The sequence below is a fragment of the Notothenia rossii genome (assembly GCF_949606895.1).
Source record: "Notothenia rossii genome assembly, chromosome: 8".
In the NCBI taxonomy this organism is placed as follows: Eukaryota; Metazoa; Chordata; class Actinopteri; order Perciformes; family Nototheniidae; genus Notothenia; species Notothenia rossii.
In genome coordinates this window covers 7,913,633-7,931,814 of record NC_136906.1, presented here as the reverse complement: position 1 = coordinate 7,931,814, position 18,182 = coordinate 7,913,633, and the positions used below count along the sequence as shown (strand labels likewise).

Below are 18,182 nucleotides of genomic sequence, written 5' to 3'. Positions count from 1 at the left end.
CTCTGGTACTGATAACTCCACAGTGTATGTTCATCTTACGTGCCAAAAAAAAGTTTTGAAGAAAGAAATAGGGCTTAAAAAAAGAGCAGCGAGACAGAAGAAAGGATCAAGAAAACGAGAGACCGACAGGGAATGGAACAAGCACAAGCATACGAATATGAAAAGCAAACAGATCATGAACGGGGAGGATGGCACGGGATGAAAGCAGAGAGCAAAGTAAAGAAGTGAGTTCCTCCTCGCTGTGTCTTCCTGTTCCCCCTCGGAGTTTCCGCTCATCGGCGTTATTGTTTCATCTCCGTCCCTGCACAATGCTTAAGATGTACGAGGGTTTGGGCGATACCAGCTAGCAGGTAATTATTTTTTGGGGGAGACTATGAAGAAAAGGTTGAAATGGAAGGATAAGGAAGATGAGGAAGGATCTGCTTCTACGTTAAAGCGTTGCTGTTGGTGCGACTGTGTTTGGAGATAAGAGGTGATTAATGAGAGCCACGATGGGCAGAAGATGAGAGGGAAAAACAAACCTATACTCACACCCACATGCAACTAAACAGATTGAGGTCTGTTTCTAATAACAACCTGTTAGAGATGAGTCTGTACACTGCTGTACAAATAGCTGCATTTCCCTTATTAACAAATCTTGATCGGCTGATATGAAGAGTGATATAAAAAAGTGTTTGGTAATTACCAAGGGAAGGAGTTGGCGTAGGATGATAAAATACAGGTGTTATCGTTAAGATCAGATATAGGCTTTCTCACATAAATTATAACTTCAAAAGCAGTAATTGCAGTTTGATGCAAAACTTACGAGGTTTCAATGTTTTGTGAACATATTACGCCTGTACTCGCCTCGTTACACTGGCTACCAGTCTGTTTTAGAATCCAATTTAAAATGTTACTGTTCGCATACAAGGCAAAAAAAGGTTTATCCCCACCGTACCTGGCAGATCTTTTAAAACCATACACACCCACACGGTCACTGAGGTCTGCTGACAGACTCCTTCTGGTCGTCCCTAAATCGAGGTTAAAGCAGCAAGGAGACAGAGCCTTTGCTGTTGCAGCTCCAAAGTTATGGAACGAATTGCCCCTCCTGGTTAGACTTGCTCCAACTCATTAAATCTCGTTTAAAAACAAACTTCTTTTCCCTGGCTTTTACAGGCCAGGTGACACTTGTGTTTTTAAAGTGGACCTATCATGCTATATTTGAATAATATAGTGTAGGACCATACCTATATAAGGCATATTTATACTTTTTATTTTTCAAAATACCAAACAGATCATGCATTTTAGCCATTCCTCATTTCGCTCAATTTAACACTGTCTTTGCATGGGCTGATTCTGTGAGAACAGCACCATCTACAGGCCTGGCATATGTACTACAGCGTCTCCAGCGCTTTCGAAAGGCAATGTCCGTGGCTGTCTCCTCCTGATTGGTGGAGTTGGCCCAATAGCCGTAGCGCCACTTCTGTGACGTCATAGCAGTGTTCAAATCTGGATCAGTCTGTATCAGATCCGTTGCAGCCCCTTTTTAAGAGACTTGGGTATGGAGGAAAATAGAGAGGGTTGTGTTTTCTGACACTTGGTGAGTTCCCTGGAACACCGGAGACACATATTCATGTAGAAAAGACGTACAAAAGTGCATTTTGCATGATAGGTCACCTTTAAATTTGGGTTTTTATCTTACTAGTATTGTGTATTGTTTTTACGTCATGTCGGAGAGTTTCTCAGTCGGTGGCTTCTGATCTGGTTACATTGTCTCGTGTTTTACATTTGTTTTATGTCCTGTCTGTTTTTATGTATTTATGCTATGTTTTTATACAGTTGTTGATGTACAGCACTTTGTTCAACTCTGTTGTTTTTAAATGTGCTATAGAAATAAAATGGATTGGATTGGATTTTGTTCTAAGACATAAAACACGTCAGTAAATACAGCAATCGTGAATGTCTGAAACATTTACGTGTCTTAATATCTGCGGTTGCTACCAAGTGTCTTAATGAGATCACTAGAAGTCTTAGCTTAGCGGCGCTGATGGAGTTTGTTTATAGCCTTACGGCCCGTCTACACTACAGGCATCGAAAAATGCTTTCAACGCTTCGCCCATTCACTTGAATGGGGTGACGTAGAAGATTTTTAATCTTCGCCGAACTGCATTGTGGGGAGCATGGCATGGCTTTGCAAGCATCACGAGCATCTATCGGCATCAAAAGTTGAACAATGTTCAACTTTTGAGGCTCGATGCTTGGCATCAGCCAATCAAATCCCGTTTATGCAATTCCCGCAAGTACAAGCGCTAGCCAATCAAACCGCATGTATGCTGATACCGCAGGTCTTGACTATTTTCCATATGTCATAAAATGGAGGATAAATTAATCATTGCCGTGGCAAGTGTCCCAGTCCTGTATGACTGTACTCTGTTCACCTACCGGGACCTAAACCGGAGGAACCAGGCATGGCGGGAGGTGGCAGAGACAGCTGGTGAAACTGGTAGGTTTTCAACTGTTTGGGGAGTTTGTATCCAGTTTACTTCGTGGAAGAAGCGGGCTTTTTTTTGCTTTGTATGCCGGGGGCGGGAGATTCCTGATTGGTTGTTGGTCGCCTTGGGCGCGAGAAATCGGCAAGCCTCAGACACGCCCAGCTTCAAGATTTTTTGATGCCTGTAGTGTAGACGGGCCGTAACACTAGCTATTTACTTCTGGCATTTACGCTACAGCCATCATGAAAGCACTCTTATGTGAGATTATCCTGCTGCACAACACGTGTTAGTATCATAATGGTGTGTTTGCCAAAGATCTTACATGCTGAATTATTCAAAAATCCAATGAAAAAATCTCTTGTTTTTGTCACGGGAGCCATTTCCATCCTAATTTCTGGTTCTGCGTACAATGGGCACCTTTATTATGCATGATGGTCTTCTTGGGACCAATGGCATTATACCCTCTTCAGATATTAGATAATGAGATAGTAATTCACCTTTTTTAGACTTGTATTTCCTTATAAGGGTCTACGTGATTAACTTGATAAATAATTACCTATTTATTTTCTGTATTTACAGGCCATTAGAAAAACATAATTAGCAAACAATAAAAAACGAAAAGTTATGGTATCTTCTTCAAAATGCATTGTTTGAACTGTAGGCTATGTTATACCTCACTTGCTTGGGGTAACAGCAATCCCACCTGAGTTCAAATTTTTCATTATTCCTCCCTCCTTTGAAAGAAAGATATTAAAAGATGAGAAGGAAGCAGGAGGGTTGGAGGGCAAATTGCAAAGAAATGAAGAAATGCACGATATCTAAGAACGGTGGGATGGCAATGAATAGAAATGAGATAAACAGATATAGACGGATAGATGGATGTGTCAGTGTGGAGATAGAGGAGAAAGAGAGACGACCAGCTCCAGCACACAGCGAGTGATAATGCTTGCTACTACGTGCGCCTCAGCAAACAGCGACATGTAAGCAGTTGATTTTCTGTCAGGGCGACTTGGAGCCAGCGTCAATCCACACGGACGAGACCATTACCAGAACCATTGGAGTGAAAACACAGCCCATGTTGGACGGCCTGTTCCCAAACTCCATGGCGACTAAACACACAGTTACACAGGGGAGGCTCACAATGTAACACACACGCATGCATGCATGCATGCACGCACGCACGCCCGCCCGCACGCACGCACATAGCCTCCAGTTCTGAGGAGTTAGCAAAAAACTGTTGGATGGGAATACATTGTAAGAAATAAAATCAATATATAAGTGCCGGAACTTTAAATGAATACACAGTTTTATTCTGAAACCGCATGTCAACCTCCGGTTTCACGTTAATCATTGTTTTTTAGCCATTAGCATGTAGCTAATGGTATATTGTGAACATGATATAGGGGGAATGACACGTTGTGCTGCATACTAAACCCACTGTCTTCAACTCTCACTTATGCCCCTTTCACACCAACGCGTTTTCAGCTCCGGAAAAGTACCGAAAAGTACCGTTTTTTCCTGTTCACACCGCAGCGGCGCCGCCTCTTAGCTCCAGAATCCGGTTCACTTCCAGCTCCAAAGAATTGTCGGTCTAGAGGCAAGAGCTTCGGAGCTAAGAGGCGGCGTCGCTTACGTCGAGGCGTGCAGGAAACTAAACCCACCTCCCCTGAACATGGGTCGACTGAAGAGTCTCGTCATGCCTGCCTACAAGCAGTAGTGCTGAGCAAAGTGACTAGAAGGCAACCACACACTTATAAAAAAAACACACACTTTATAAAGTCAGGCAACACTAACCAGGCTTCGTGTGATTCTGTTTATTTGCACCTTACTTTGACCATCCGTTTGCTGTTATTGATCATTGTGGAGAGAGGCAGACGTTTTGTTTTGTATTATAGCAGCTATCAGATGGAATCAATACATGGGCTGCACAGGTTGAAAAGTATAAGGTTGGAGAAGTCGTTATTTAATTTAATCTGGCTTTGCTTTAAAAGCAACACGATCATCGACCCGACGCAGTCCCCCGTTGTTGTTGTTGTTGTTGTTGTTGTTGTGAGCGCCGTTGGGGAGCAAATCAGCGATGTAAACGGTGACGTCATGACGCAGCAGCGGCAGCACCATCCCGGCTCTGAGTGGTGTGAACAAAGCGGGAGCAGAAAAGGGAAACCGGAGCTGAACCAGAAAAGCTCTAGCTCGGAGCTAGAAAAGGAAAAGCGCTGGTGTGAAAGCCGCATTATTGACGCTGCAATACTATTATTAGGGAATGTTTAAATGACCAACAGATATTAGAAGATTGTAAATCTAGAAGACTACAGATGATAAATATGTGACACAAACAGGAAGTCGGTGTCTTTCTCATCCCCTGCGACTGGATGGAGCAAGCTCGGCCCGGCTAACCTTTTTTCAAACGTGTTGTATCATTGATTGTACCATTGTTTTATTAAACGCTGTTAACTTGTAAATAAGCTTCCTGGAGTCTTTTCAGCTAATTCTACCTCAGGGCAGAATCTTACAATGTCCACACACTAACAATGGAGCCTCCCACTCCTACAGTGTCTTCAAATTACAAAGTCAAAAGTGACAGGGATCCTCGTTAGCGGCCCACCGAGAGAAATAAACCTCTCATTATGGAGTAATCACACTTATTAGCTTATATTTGTTCTCTTTTCAAACAGAGAGAGACATATGGTGTTTTAGTTGCGCGTCATATGGAAAATATCTGGTAATTTGGGTGTGTGGGCTGTGATGTGATATAAATATCTCATACAGAAGACGTAGGATGATGAATAGGATGCTACGAAAAGTACATTAAAATCAAAGCAGAGAGGATGAAACTGACAGATGGGCTTTTGCATTTTTGATGTTTCATGTAAATAGCTGGGAAGAAAGGGAATATGTTGGGAGGGTTAAAGACTATGTTTTGCTTTTGCAGTTTTTTTCACAGATCTGAAATGATGTGCTTGTGGTGGTAGCCGAGAACGGGAGGGGGCTAGTGGAGCACGCTCATGAAATGTTCGCCGGAGCCTCGCTGCGGAGTTACTGCGGAGCGCATAAAGCAGACCCTTCACGTGGTAGCAGAGCGAACAGGTACACGAGGGTAATCGATCGCAGATGGCATCGTGCACGCGGACGGATAAAAAAAGATTAAACCTAAATGGGTCGCGCTATATACTTTGGCGGACGTTAATATAAAGTCTATGTGTGGGAAACCCTGTTTTGGTGGGTAAAAAAAAAATACTGAAATACTTTATTCTGTGCTGAGAAATGTTTCACTATTGCAGAAGTTCCTCTGTGCAGGATTTCCCCTTTGAATTCAGCGACCTGTGTTATGACTTTTTAGCAAAAACGTATAAATAAATCAATCAAATCTGCACATTTCTCAATTCAATAGCATTGAAAAAAAATTGAAAGGATAATGGCAGACCTAAGACCAAGGCCGGATTAACCATATGGGCAACATGGGCAAGTGTCCAGGGGCCCTTGAGCAAAGAGGGCCCTCAGTGACAAGATAAAAAAAATATATATATGTATTTTTTATTTAAACATTTTTTCCGGGCACAACCTCACTCATCACACATTGTTTTGAATGACACTCAATCTTCACCATAAATAACACAGCTTTTCCATAGGGTCAAATTAATATATTTTCTAAACCATCTCTGTACTGTAGGTCTCACTATGTATGCGCTCAACTTTATTACCACGCGGCGGAGGTGTATAGCCGAATCACAGCCCCACCCTTGAGCAACCACACAATTTCACTACATATTGTACATTTGTAACTCTCAATGTTTGTGAGTAATAGAACTCCTTGTGTAATTGTACAGCCAGCCTTGTGATCTTTGACTGAAAGGGCAAAAGGCTAGATCTATTATGTGGCTGCCCTGCTTTTGAAAAATAGGTGTGCGATTTGACATGCCAGATTGACTGAAAATTCTTAATATTGGTCATGTTGGTAGGATTGGGTAGGCGTGGTGTTACTTGTTGGTACGTGGGTTGGGAGGGGGGCCCATGAGTGCTCAGTGCCCACGGGCCCCTGGAAGTACTAATCCGGCCTTGACTAAGACTCTTATCATTTTGCATAGTACGGGGTAAGACTGACTTTCACTTTCACCGTCAATATCTTTAATTGTTTTATTATCCAGTTTTTGAAATGCAATGCGCCCAATGAGAGCCGTACAACACTTAACATTAATTGCATACATTCTATATTTTGATGTTTTTTTATGTCTTTCCTCGATGCCTTTGTGTCTTAATTAAAGCACTTCAAATTGCCTTGCTTTCAAATGTTGTCATCTAAACACACTTGCCTTGCATTCACTCATTACTTCTCTCTGCTTTAATTTATTTGCTTTAAGATGATGCATAATGTGCAAACAGAATATGCAAAACCTTGTGTAATTTTCCGTTTAAATCCGACCATCTGCCGGATGTCTGCAACACGTTTTTCTCAGAAGAAAATAGGAGAAAGGAGAAGAGGAGAGAGTAGAAGAAGCAGGTGGAGAGATAATTGGATACACTTTTTGAAATGAGGAGACCGGAGGAAGGAGAGAAAGAGGGAGGATTGGAACGTTTGCCCAGGGTTTAGTGTGAGGTGGAGGCAGAAAGAGTTGAAGCCACTGCAGCAACAGTTGGAGGAACTTCAGCGCTGCAGCAATCCGTCTCTGAGCTGCTGCACTGAGGTGTGGTGCGGAGTTACAATCAAACTGCTACACCTCCTCTATGGGAACACGCATGTAAAAAGACACACCTCTGTCTAAAACAATCCAGCACATCCAGCAGTGGAAGAAGTATTACGAAGTTCAAATATACTTCAATCGCAACAGTCTTGCATTCATAAGGAGACGGAGGTAACACTTAGCATCACGTCTAAGGCATTTTGATTTCTATAAAAAATAATTAACACTGTTGGGTAATTTAATATATGAATATTCATCACATCGTAAGATAATCATGCGTTTTGTATGCAAAATCTTTATCTGCAAAGTAGCTAGCAGATAAATGGTGCATAAATATACATATATAGAGGGTATCCATATAAAGTGACATTTAATGGAAAGTACCTCAAAATTTTAATTTCTACTTACTTAGTAGTTGAGTAAATGTATTTTTTTATATTCCTACATGAAATTTGACATTTCTGCAGGGTTACAAAATATGTATATGTCATCATAATATACAATATTAAATATTTCTCTTAAATATTTACTACTAAGGGTTGTTATTTTTTTCAATATCTGTTCTGACAACTAAGTTTTGATGAGTATTGCTCAAAACCTTTTGTAAAAGACAACTTTTTCTACATTTTATATTGAAACTGCTAATATCCATGTACTTGAATTACGTATTCAATCCATGCTTAAATATTGTGAGCATGTGTTAGTATGGTCATCAATTGTTACCTTTGCTCTAGAGATATTGTGTTAAACTTCTGAAGACAAAGCAAAGCAGTTGCATTGTTGAGTCTGAACTATATATCAGCTGTTGAAATGTTATAATATTTGTAGGCGTGCTTTGCATATAAAGTGTGCTGCAGCAGTTTATTCCGGGTCGTGATTAAGCATGGAGGAGGAAGACATGAGCTTAACAAGCCTCACTGCTTTCCAAAAAAAAAACACAAGCTCCTTTTAATGCAAGGTGAGAATATCAAACGCTCCAACAAGAGAGGTGGCATCAGCATCGAAGCCTGAAGACCTGTTTTTAACATCGACGACGACTTTCTTTGCACAGAATTATTTTAATCAGTAATTTCCTATTTGATGTTTTAATTTATTTTTTGCTCATGCTTCCTGAATACCTTTGATCTAAATGAAAGAGAAACTCGGTTTGTTGCACCCCAAATGCCACCACACAAAAATCGTAATTTGGCTTGCACACGCCTCACCACAAAACGTTTAGATTTATTTGTCCGCTAGTGTTGAGGAAAGCGAAGCCGTGTGCACCAGGTTTATCTCTGGGCTCTAAACACCTGTCAGAGGCGATGATGGAGAGCAACACTGCGGCTGCACAGTGAAGGAAATAGAAAGCGCTGCAGGTGAAACACAATACAGGGGAATGGCCGATGGAAACGCTTGTTTTGTTCCCCAGTGGGTCATTCAATCGCCTGCGCCCTTGAACACACGGCTCTTCAGTGGAATAACTTAGGCTAAGTGGCGCAGTATTATTAAACTGTGTGTGTGTGTGTGTGTGTGTGTGTGTGTGTGTGTGTGTGTGTGTGTGTGTGTGTGTGTGTGTGTCTACAACTTGCGTATGAAGTGGTCAATTGTTCCACCAAACAAAAACACACTTGAGCTGAGTAATACCTCGCCGTTCCCGCTGTGATATTATGATGGTGGTGTTAATAAGGTCTTTGATAAAGGTTACAAACACAGTACTTGTTATTAGTCATTCTACTTATTCAGCATTTGTCATTACACAACATAAAGGCAGTGTTACATACTGTACTGGATTAGTGATGAGAGCTGCCCAAAAATCCTCAACATGTATCTTTGTGTTGGATTCATTTATTTAGTCTGCATTAATGAGAGACAGCCATGATGACAGTATGCCATACAAACAGTGGTGGAAGTATATTTACCATAGCACTGTACTTAAGTACATATTTAGGGTACTTAAATAGCAGGACATATGAAGTTTAATTAATATCACTGATTTCTTGTTTTTGCAGTTTGGTATTGAAAGAGAAGGCCAACAAATGTTTTGGTATTAGATTATTTCCAATACATTTCGTACCTTTTATCCCACAACAAATGGTCAGATAAAGTAAGAAACATGTATCTGTAAATCTGGGGGTTTTAAATGTTACCCATTATCTGTTTCATGTGCTTGTTTGATGTTTAACCTGTTAACACTGGTATATTGGAGTAACGCTATACAAATGTTGGATGATAAAAGTGTGCCAATATGTGTCGGCCAACACCAAAGTGTTACAGCGGCCATTTAAACAGTGGCAGCGTTCATGGTCCGCTGGTCAGAGCTTTTTGCCACTTGTTGACATGAAAGCTGTGTGATGGATTCGCCTTTTACTGACGTATATTGTCGTAGAACACATAAAACCTTGTTTTAACCGCAAGGGAAAAAGCTGACTCACATCCAGGTTCAGGAGTCATTTATGGACGACTCTATATTAACATGTTTACGAGGCATTGAAAGGCTATGGTGTTTGTCGACTACCATTTTCCTCCCTCTGCATCCCTACTAACGCTAGAATGTGATGAGCTGAGCTGTCGTTACTTTAAAAAAAAAAAAAAATGTAATATGGCATATTAAATCCCTGAGCAGAATCAAAGGATATGAATAATTTTTTATTTTGCTTTGCAGCAGTTTCCCCACAACAGACGCAGCAGCCGACAGACTGAGGGCAAAACACAAACAGTCACTTGGGAGGTGACAAGCAGGGCTACTGATGGGACACAATGGGGGGGGGGGGGGGGGGCAGCGTAGTCATAATGAGAGGTGTGTGTGTGTGTGTGTGTGTGTGTGTGTGTGTGTGTGTGTGTGTGTGTGTGTGTGTGTGTGTGTGTGTGTGTGTGTGTGTGTGTGTGTTTGTGTTCTGTGCTATACATCATTGCACTGCTGGTTGTTGTGATTGCCTGACCCGGGGTTTCAGCGCATTACCACCTTAACAGCTTTGTGGCTGGATTTATTCCTTCAGTGCACACACAGACACACCCACACACACATGTGGAAACACTGACACACCCACACACACATGTGGACACACACACACATACACACACCCACTGCACTTTCCCGCACACAGTGAAAGTGCAGTCAATGTATGCAGGTTGAGAATGAATTTTAGAATACGATAAACAATTTCACCAGGGCTCCTCCAGGCTACGGAGAAACTGGCTGTGTTTTTGTCTCTCTCTGGCAAAATCAGGCTATATCCATGACATTTTTATAATTGTGGTCTCAAACTTAACTCAGTTACTGGTCATTTATAGTTTAGGCAATTCATTTAGCAATTTGGAGGTTATATTACTCTTTAAAACATAAAGACCTCAACACATTTCTAATCTTTTTTGCATTGTTTTTCACACTATCTCCTTTTCTGGTTGTCCTAAAGCTTGAGATAACATTGTCCTAACATTGTTTTGTTTTTTAATATGGCACATTTTCAACTGCTTCTTTGTGTGCCTATCACAGAGTGCGTGCAAAGTGCTGCCTCCAAGATCTGTGTTTAGCCCCAAACACCGGAAAACAGTGCTGAGACAATTTTAAAAGAATTGAAAAGACAATGATGATAGGAATAAATGACAGAAATATGACCTGAGGAGCATAGACTAAATAAAGGACAGTGTTTCCCGTCTCTTAAGATAGTTTCCATCCATTTATCAGCCACTAAAAAACCTTTCTCACTCAAGTTCACTTGATCCGATAACTGTTTTTTTCTAAACGCACAGAGAACGTTCCGGTTTCTATCAGCCGATTCAAAGGATGTTATTTTCATTAACATTGTCTAATGGCTTGGATGTGGGAAATGTTTCAATTGTGTACTAATATAAAACCTGTTAAGATGTTGGCATTGCTTTAAGTAGATGCAATTCATTAGTTTATAGTTACCATTGTCCATTACTGGGCTCCCCCTGTCCTTCAGCCAGATTGGGAATGTGATTGGCCCTGAAAGACAATACCAATTACTTTTTGACAAGCCTCTGACAAAGAAGATGTTTTTCGAGAAGAGTTGTGACCTCTTTACTGTCAAAATTCTATCAAAAACACGACAAGAATTTGAAATCTTGCCCAGTATCTAGTCAGAATATGTCTTTGCAATTGCTATAAGAGATATTAACTTCAGAAGTAACAACGCAGTGAGATATCGGCTCTTGTTTTTAGACAATGTATCATCTTGTTAAATCAAATAATCCTATTTTGAGTTGTATCTTCGATTATTTTTTTTAATATTTATTGGAAAATCACCAACTAACATCAGAAAACAGAACACTGTTGAGTATTTGCGGCTTATATTGTAACACAGCATTTCCTGATTCTGGTCAAATATGGTTCAAAGCTAGCTAATTACAAGATCTGATTTAAATAAATATCCCATTTTATTCCAAGAAATCTTACCAAGCTAATTTTCACTTGTTCTATTGGCAGATTTTTGTGCTTATTTCAAGTGAAAACAACTGTTTTTTTAATTATTCTTTAACTTGTTTTTGGAGCAGCATTTTGTCCAGTGAATTCAATCAAAGCACTGGGGCAGGTATTTTCTAATTTACAAACAGATATAAAAATAAGGACTTGTGTTTTCCTTTGATTGCTCAATTGAAAGTTTCCTCTACACATGATTGCTCAAATAACTCTCTAAAATGTATTTGCATTCATCCATTACCAAGGTCGTGTTTTCAGTTGTGTATGTCCGTCTGTTTTGAAAAGCTTTACGAAAAAAAGACTCATAGACCAATTTTCCAGGAACTTGATGGAAGGATGTACTTGAGCATGGGGCGAGGAAAAACTCATTCAAATTCTGGATCGGATCCAAATAACAAAGCACATACAGTACAGGCATTATTTTATATTATGGAAACGACCTTGGTGGAGCCCGAGTGCCCTTCTAGTTTGGCATACACTTGCTCATTTACTTGTTTTAAAAGGATCTTATTTACTTCCATTGGGGGAAAGAAGTAACTACATTCTACCAGGAAGGTCAAAGTGAACGGTCAAGACAGCAGAGTTTCAGTGTCTTGCTCCGGGGACACTTCAGCCTGCCAACATCTGTCCTGCTGATCGGAGGAAACAAGATGTCACTTCGGAGAAACTTCAAGACATATGCAGAATATCTTTTGACACACTGACCTGGAGGTGGTGATGACAGACAGACAACCACATTTCAGAAAATATCTCCAAAACAAGCCCTTGATTCAAGTATAAAGCCTCATGCATAATTGTTTGATTCAGGGGAGAACATGCGCGAAGAGGTGCCAGCTTTCATTGTGTTATGGTTGGCTCATTGCAGTGTAACACTAACAAGTCCTGATGTCCACCACCATCATCCTCCACCTCTCATACCCCCCTGGGAGGTGGAGGAGATCAGGTAATGACAAGATTTTAAAGTAACCCCCGTGGTCTGACACACAAACATACACACACACACCATCCCCCTCATCTTCCTCTCCCTTTCCCCCCCCCCTCCCTCACACAAATAAAAATACACACCCCTATTCCGGGTACTAGAATTAGCCGTTGGCTGCATTCCAGTCGGATCAGCTCAATATTCCACCCTCCCAAAAAAAAACGCCTCTCTTCTTGTTATTCACTGGAGGCCGCGCTTTGCCACAGTCATAGTTGTGTCACAGTAATCAATCACCTATCAATGCGGGAGACAACACAACACAACCACACTGTAATCCCCCCCAAACTCCTCCATTACTATCACCCGACATCTGTCCTTCGGGATCTCCGTCCCACCGCCTGACCTCCATCAGGTTCCCTCCCTCTCCTCCATTACTATGTCCATTGCTCCCTCGTGGTTGCATCCAAAAGTCTCACAAATTATCGCCTCGCTGTGATTCAGGCGCCTGACTCACAGCCCAGCCGGTGACCTTCTCACACATCAGCAGAAACACGCAGGCCGACACCACAGGCAGGCTTTCACACAGGTACATGCATAACCACTGTGTGCTGCAGCGGAGAAGCAGAGCAGATTTGTTTTGTTTTTCTGTATTGGTTGGGCAGTAATGCATTATTCAGTAACAAATATCATTAGTGAAATTATTGTTTCCAGTAATGAGCAGTACAAAGGAATGCTATTTTAATTTACCAAGTACATAATGGTAACAAATCCCAGGAACACTTTGAAAATGTGGGGCTCCCACTTATTTGTTGTCGTACTTTAATGGAGGGTCTATGTAAGTTAGCCTGTAATAACAGATTACAAATGTGCCCCACACGAAAGTTGACACGAAATTTGTCTGCAGGTTGCTAGCCTCCCAGGTTTGGCTAAGCTTCATTAGATAGTTATTGCTGGAAAGCTTGGGAGGTGGCCTTTTTATTTAAGAACCATAGTTTTTTTGCATTGTTGCAAACAAATCTAGGAAAATTAAGAAAAAATGTATCGTAACGAATAAATGTACAAACTACAGAAAGCTTCTTACAGTACACATACAGTATGTTCTTCAATTGAATGACTCCTAGGCAACAGGGACTATTTCTCCCAGTCAAGATAATCCTATATTTGAATTAAATATATCAACATCAGATGGATGATGTGGTTAGCGAAACCACTATCATCATTGGCCAACATCATCCACCCAACCATCAATCCGCCGTTCTCAATTCATACCTGGAGTTGGTCATGTCGGTCTGTCCTCCTTGACTCTTCTCCAGCCCGAGTTTGGTGAAAATCCCGACCAACACCATGATGGCCACCACTCCACAAATAATATAAACGATCATGTGGGTCTGATCTCTGTCCGGCTCCTCTCGGACCTCGGTGACGGGTTCTGACGGCTTCCCGGTGTTCGCCCAGACCGGCGTGTCATAGTTGGAACAGGCAGTCTGGTCCAAACTGTGGATTTTGAACTGGCAGCAGAAGCGGTAGAAGCAGGAGCCGCAACAGGACAGGTAGACACCAACGTTACAGTTGAAGGGCGGGTCCCACTGGCCCATGACGTCGTAGTAACCCCAGCAACGGCCACCGTTCGACGGAACCGTTTTGTCCTCCGCTTCCGGTGTCGGCGTTGCCAGCGCGGCCTCAGGTAGCGTAGAGGGCTCTGTCGTCTGGTTGTTCGTAGGAACCTGCGCCAAAACTTGACCTGAGGGCCAAGAGTTCAGTTCCCCGAAAGAGGTCAGTCCCAGGAGAATGGCCAGGGAAAGGCTTATCAGGAACGGATGGACGGAGGGCGCCATCTTGGATCTACGCCAGTGTCTTCTGGTAGGTCTGATGTGTACTTTGTAATGATAGTAAATCTCCTAGGTTTAAAAAAACAACAAAGAAATAGAAAGTTAGAAATCATCTAGTCAATGAATCTCTGAGATAACAGGCCTAATGAACACATTGGGGTTAACCTATATATGCATGCCTGGAAGAAAAAGAAAGAGCATTCATTTAGCGTTGTGGGAGTTATTACTGCAAACAGTTACAGAAGGGGAAATTGTCGTCGAGGGGCAGAGGAACAAGTGAGTGCAAGAAATCAATCTCCCATCTCAACAGGAGTGAATGTGTCCCCTGTGAGCTGACACTCAAATGCACAGACTCATCACCACAGTCCCTGGCAGCTTACGTTATGTGTGTAGGTGTGTGTTTATCGAAGCACATGAATATTCAAAAATGCAGGAACTGTCACCTTTCACAAAGCCATATGTCGTCAGCAGACAGCAGAGGCGGTTGTAGACAAATCCTAATCCGGTTTGGCTTGGAGGGAATCTAGTTTAAGAGGGCGTGTTACCTACGAATGAACTTGCCTCTGGCACATCCTGCAATAAGCCCCCCTGCTGAGTGGAAGAATAATCCGTGAAAAGTGGAAAACTGTTAGCACACGCAGAAAAAGAAGGAAGATTCCTCTCAAACTCAGAGATAGTCACAGGCTCCCACATGAAATGATTTGCACTCCGGAGACAGACTCCTATTCCTGAGTGGATAACAAATCTCAAAGCTGAAGTCAAATCAGTTCAGATGTCCTGGAAAAACTCTAGTGGAGTGTTGTTGTGTGTCTCCTCCAATTTTCCCTCTCAGAGCTTATCTCGCATCTGTCTTCCTCCTACTCTCAACGTCTCGCTTTTTTATTTTGGTGGTGGGCATCTTCTTCCTCTGCTGTCTTGCTCCACTGTGGTGAACCCCCTCCTTGAGATGTGTAGATCCAGTCTTTTGGAGCGAGATTGAAAGTTGATCTTTTCTTTTGGAAAGATCACGTACGGTATATGTCCTTCCTATTTCCAGCCAACAGGTAACAACAGCTCTGCAATATTCTTTAAAACATTACTCCGGGGTCTCGTCAAGCTGAAATCCTTAGGGTCCAAAAGCTCTCGTGTTGTCTCTCAAGCACACACACACACACTCTCTCACACACACATTCACAGCAGCTCAAGCCCCCCTGGTGACAGTGCTCTGAGTCTGTAGCTGTTTAAGCGACACACAAGGAGTCCAATGGCTTCTTGTCCTCGCCTCCTGTTGCTGCTCCAGAGGAACCCCTCCTCTCTGTGGATCTAACAGACCCAGGACACCAGCCTGCCCTACAAGTGCTAAGACTAAGGGCAGAGGAGGAGAAAGAGAGAGGTGGGAGGGGAAGGGGGCTGATGTTGGGACGCTGAATCTCTGATCTTAATGTCTTAGCGTTGCTGCATCCACGTCCCTGTAAAATATGTGGGAATGAGTGGCGTGTCCCACATGACGGATCTTAGTGAGTGTTTTTTTTTTTTCCTTGTTCTTCTTTAGACTCAGTTTCTCTGTGTTTACATTTTGGTCTCCCTAAATGTTCTCTTTTTGATATTTTCTGCTTCTTTCTTTCATCCCCCCCACAACTCACCTCACCCTTTTTCTCTCAACCCGAGCTTGGTGGGCTTTTTTCGTCGCTGAGGAAATATCAGCGTGGGGTCAGAGAGCCCGTGGACTGCCCTCTGCACTTTCAGTGTCGCACTTGTGCAAGCCTCGCCGGAATAAAGCTCCCCCAGCCCATACGCACGAGAGGCAAGTGGAGATGCGACAGCCAAACGGCCGTGTGGCAATGAATCAGAATTCAGAAAAAAATATCCTGCTTTCAAAAGAAGCCCACTTGGAAATATAGGACTGCCTGCAGCAGAAGACCTTTGTTGTTCAACAACTCAGTTTTTCCAAATGTTCCAATTGCATCAATATATCTGTTTGTCTTTTTCTCCCCTTTGAGCGAAAAAGATGTACAAAAAAGAAATCTAATATGCAACAGTTTTAAGTCAAATGCTGCATATTATCTCCCAATTTGTCATGCAATGGATTTGTTCTGTCAATTCAGTCCTTGTCCGGCTGCAGCTTCTTTGAAAACAGGCATAATTTGATATATATGTATAGGAATTTTATATATATATCATATGTATGTGTTTTCACTGGTGCTCTGCTTGTGGGATGCTCCAAACAGAAGTAGGAAGAGAAGCAATAAAATGCTTTTTCTCTTTCTTTTCTTTTTTTTTTTATTCCATCCTCTCCCTTTGTTGCTGCTTCTTCATCAGTGTGTATTTCCGTATTCCTCGCTCAGTGCGTCTGGATCCCGCCGGCCGGTGATGCTCGCGCTGCTGCTGCTGTTCTCTGTCAGGACTGGATGACAATGTCTCGCACACACACATTCTCTCTCTCACTCCTCCCTCCGCAACTCACTCCTCCCTCTCTCGCTCACTCCCCCCTCCCTTTTGCTCTCTCTCTCTGTCACACACACACGCGTAAATGAGCGGTGCTGACTCTCACTCATTATGTGTCACTGACACTCTCTTCTCGCAGTTGTGTCCCTCTTCTTTCTGTAAAACTCCATCCTTTCCCTTCTCCCCTGTGGTATCCATTCATCTCTGTTTACCTTTTATCCATGTAACCTTTTTCAGTATGTGCGTAACTGCCGCGCTAAAACCTCTGCACATCCCCGTTGTTTAGCGGGAGCACGCTTGTAACATGTGAAGCTGCTGCAGTCCATAGGGGCTGATTTAGGGATGGATGGATAGAGGCAGAGGAGGAAGCGAGAGTGACATAAACAGAGAGGAAGAGGGAAGCAGGAAGAGAAGGGAGGGGAGGAGAAAAGAGGAAAGCGGCTGCCAAAGAGAGGAGGGGAATTATCGCGGGAGGGGGGATTAAGAAACATGGGGAAAGAAACTGGAATAGGAACTGACAGAGGGAAAGGGGGAGGGATTGGGGGAGAGATATAGATAGGAAGGGAGTGCAGACAGGTAGGAGGAGGGGGAAAAGGACAGCAATCTCAAAAAGGAAGTGACATATTAGACCGGGAGAGGGAATAGTGTTCAGAGAGAATTCAGAAAAAGAAACTGTTGAGCATATTTGTATAATATCAAAGTCATGTTTATGTTTATGTGTATGACATCATCATAATGTGCCTGAAACGTGTTGATGCTAATGAGCATGCGCAGAAACAATAAACGGCTCTTACTCCTTTGAGGACCCCGGTCCTCAAAGAACTCCACTGGCTTCCCGTCTCACACCGCATTCACTACAAACTCCTGGTCCTCACCTATAAAGCCCTCCACCATCTGGCCCCCCCCCCTACCTCACTGACCTCCTCATCCTCTACCAACCACCCCAGTCCCTCAGATCCACCTCAGCCGGTTTGCTCTCAATCCCCAAGGCCAAACTCCGGAGCTTCGGGGACAGAGCCTTCTCTGTGGCAGCCCCGAAGCTCTGGAACTCCCTCCCCCAAGACCTCCGTGAGTCTGATTCCCTCACCCTGTTCCAGTCCCGTCTCAAAACCCACCTCTTCAACTCTGCTTATCCTTAAACCCGCCCCTCCCCCCTCTGAACATACATCCTCCTGACTGCTTTTCTGTTTTTGTTTTGTTTTTTGTTTTTGTTTGTGTTTTTGTTCTTGTTTTGTTTGTCGACCTGACTCATAATGTAAAGCGTCTTTGGGTCTAGAAAAGCGCTATATAAATCCCATTTATTATTATTATTATTACTCCAGGCCAAACTCTGAGCGATAGTGGTCGTGTGTTTTTTCTGTCCGCCAGCATACTTACACTACTTTGGCTGACTGCAAACGTGGAGACGTCTGCTGAATTATGTCTCACGCAACAGAAACA

At 42.7% G+C, this 18,182-nt stretch overlaps 1 protein-coding gene across 5 annotated transcripts in view; it reads right to left on the bottom strand.

Moving 5' to 3' along the window:
* The window catches only part of LOC307015664 (protein shisa-9), a 125,474-nt gene extending 108,448 nt beyond the window's left edge, over positions 1–17,026 (bottom strand). The window contains exons 1-3 of one of the 5 annotated variants that reach the window (XM_079644434.1): positions 14,699–17,026; positions 13,759–14,387; positions 11,037–11,093 (exon numbers count right to left, since the gene is read on the bottom strand). In XM_079644434.1, the coding sequence (XP_079500560.1) occupies positions 11,037–11,093; positions 13,759–14,324 (623 nt within the window). In that variant the 5' untranslated portion in view covers positions 14,325–14,387; positions 14,699–17,026. The remainder of the gene's footprint in view (positions 1–11,036; positions 11,094–13,758; positions 14,388–14,698) is intronic. The other 4 variants (XM_079644433.1, XM_079644436.1, XM_079644435.1 and 1 more) reach the window with 4 other exon arrangements.
* Between the last annotated feature and the right edge of the window lie 1,156 nt (positions 17,027–18,182).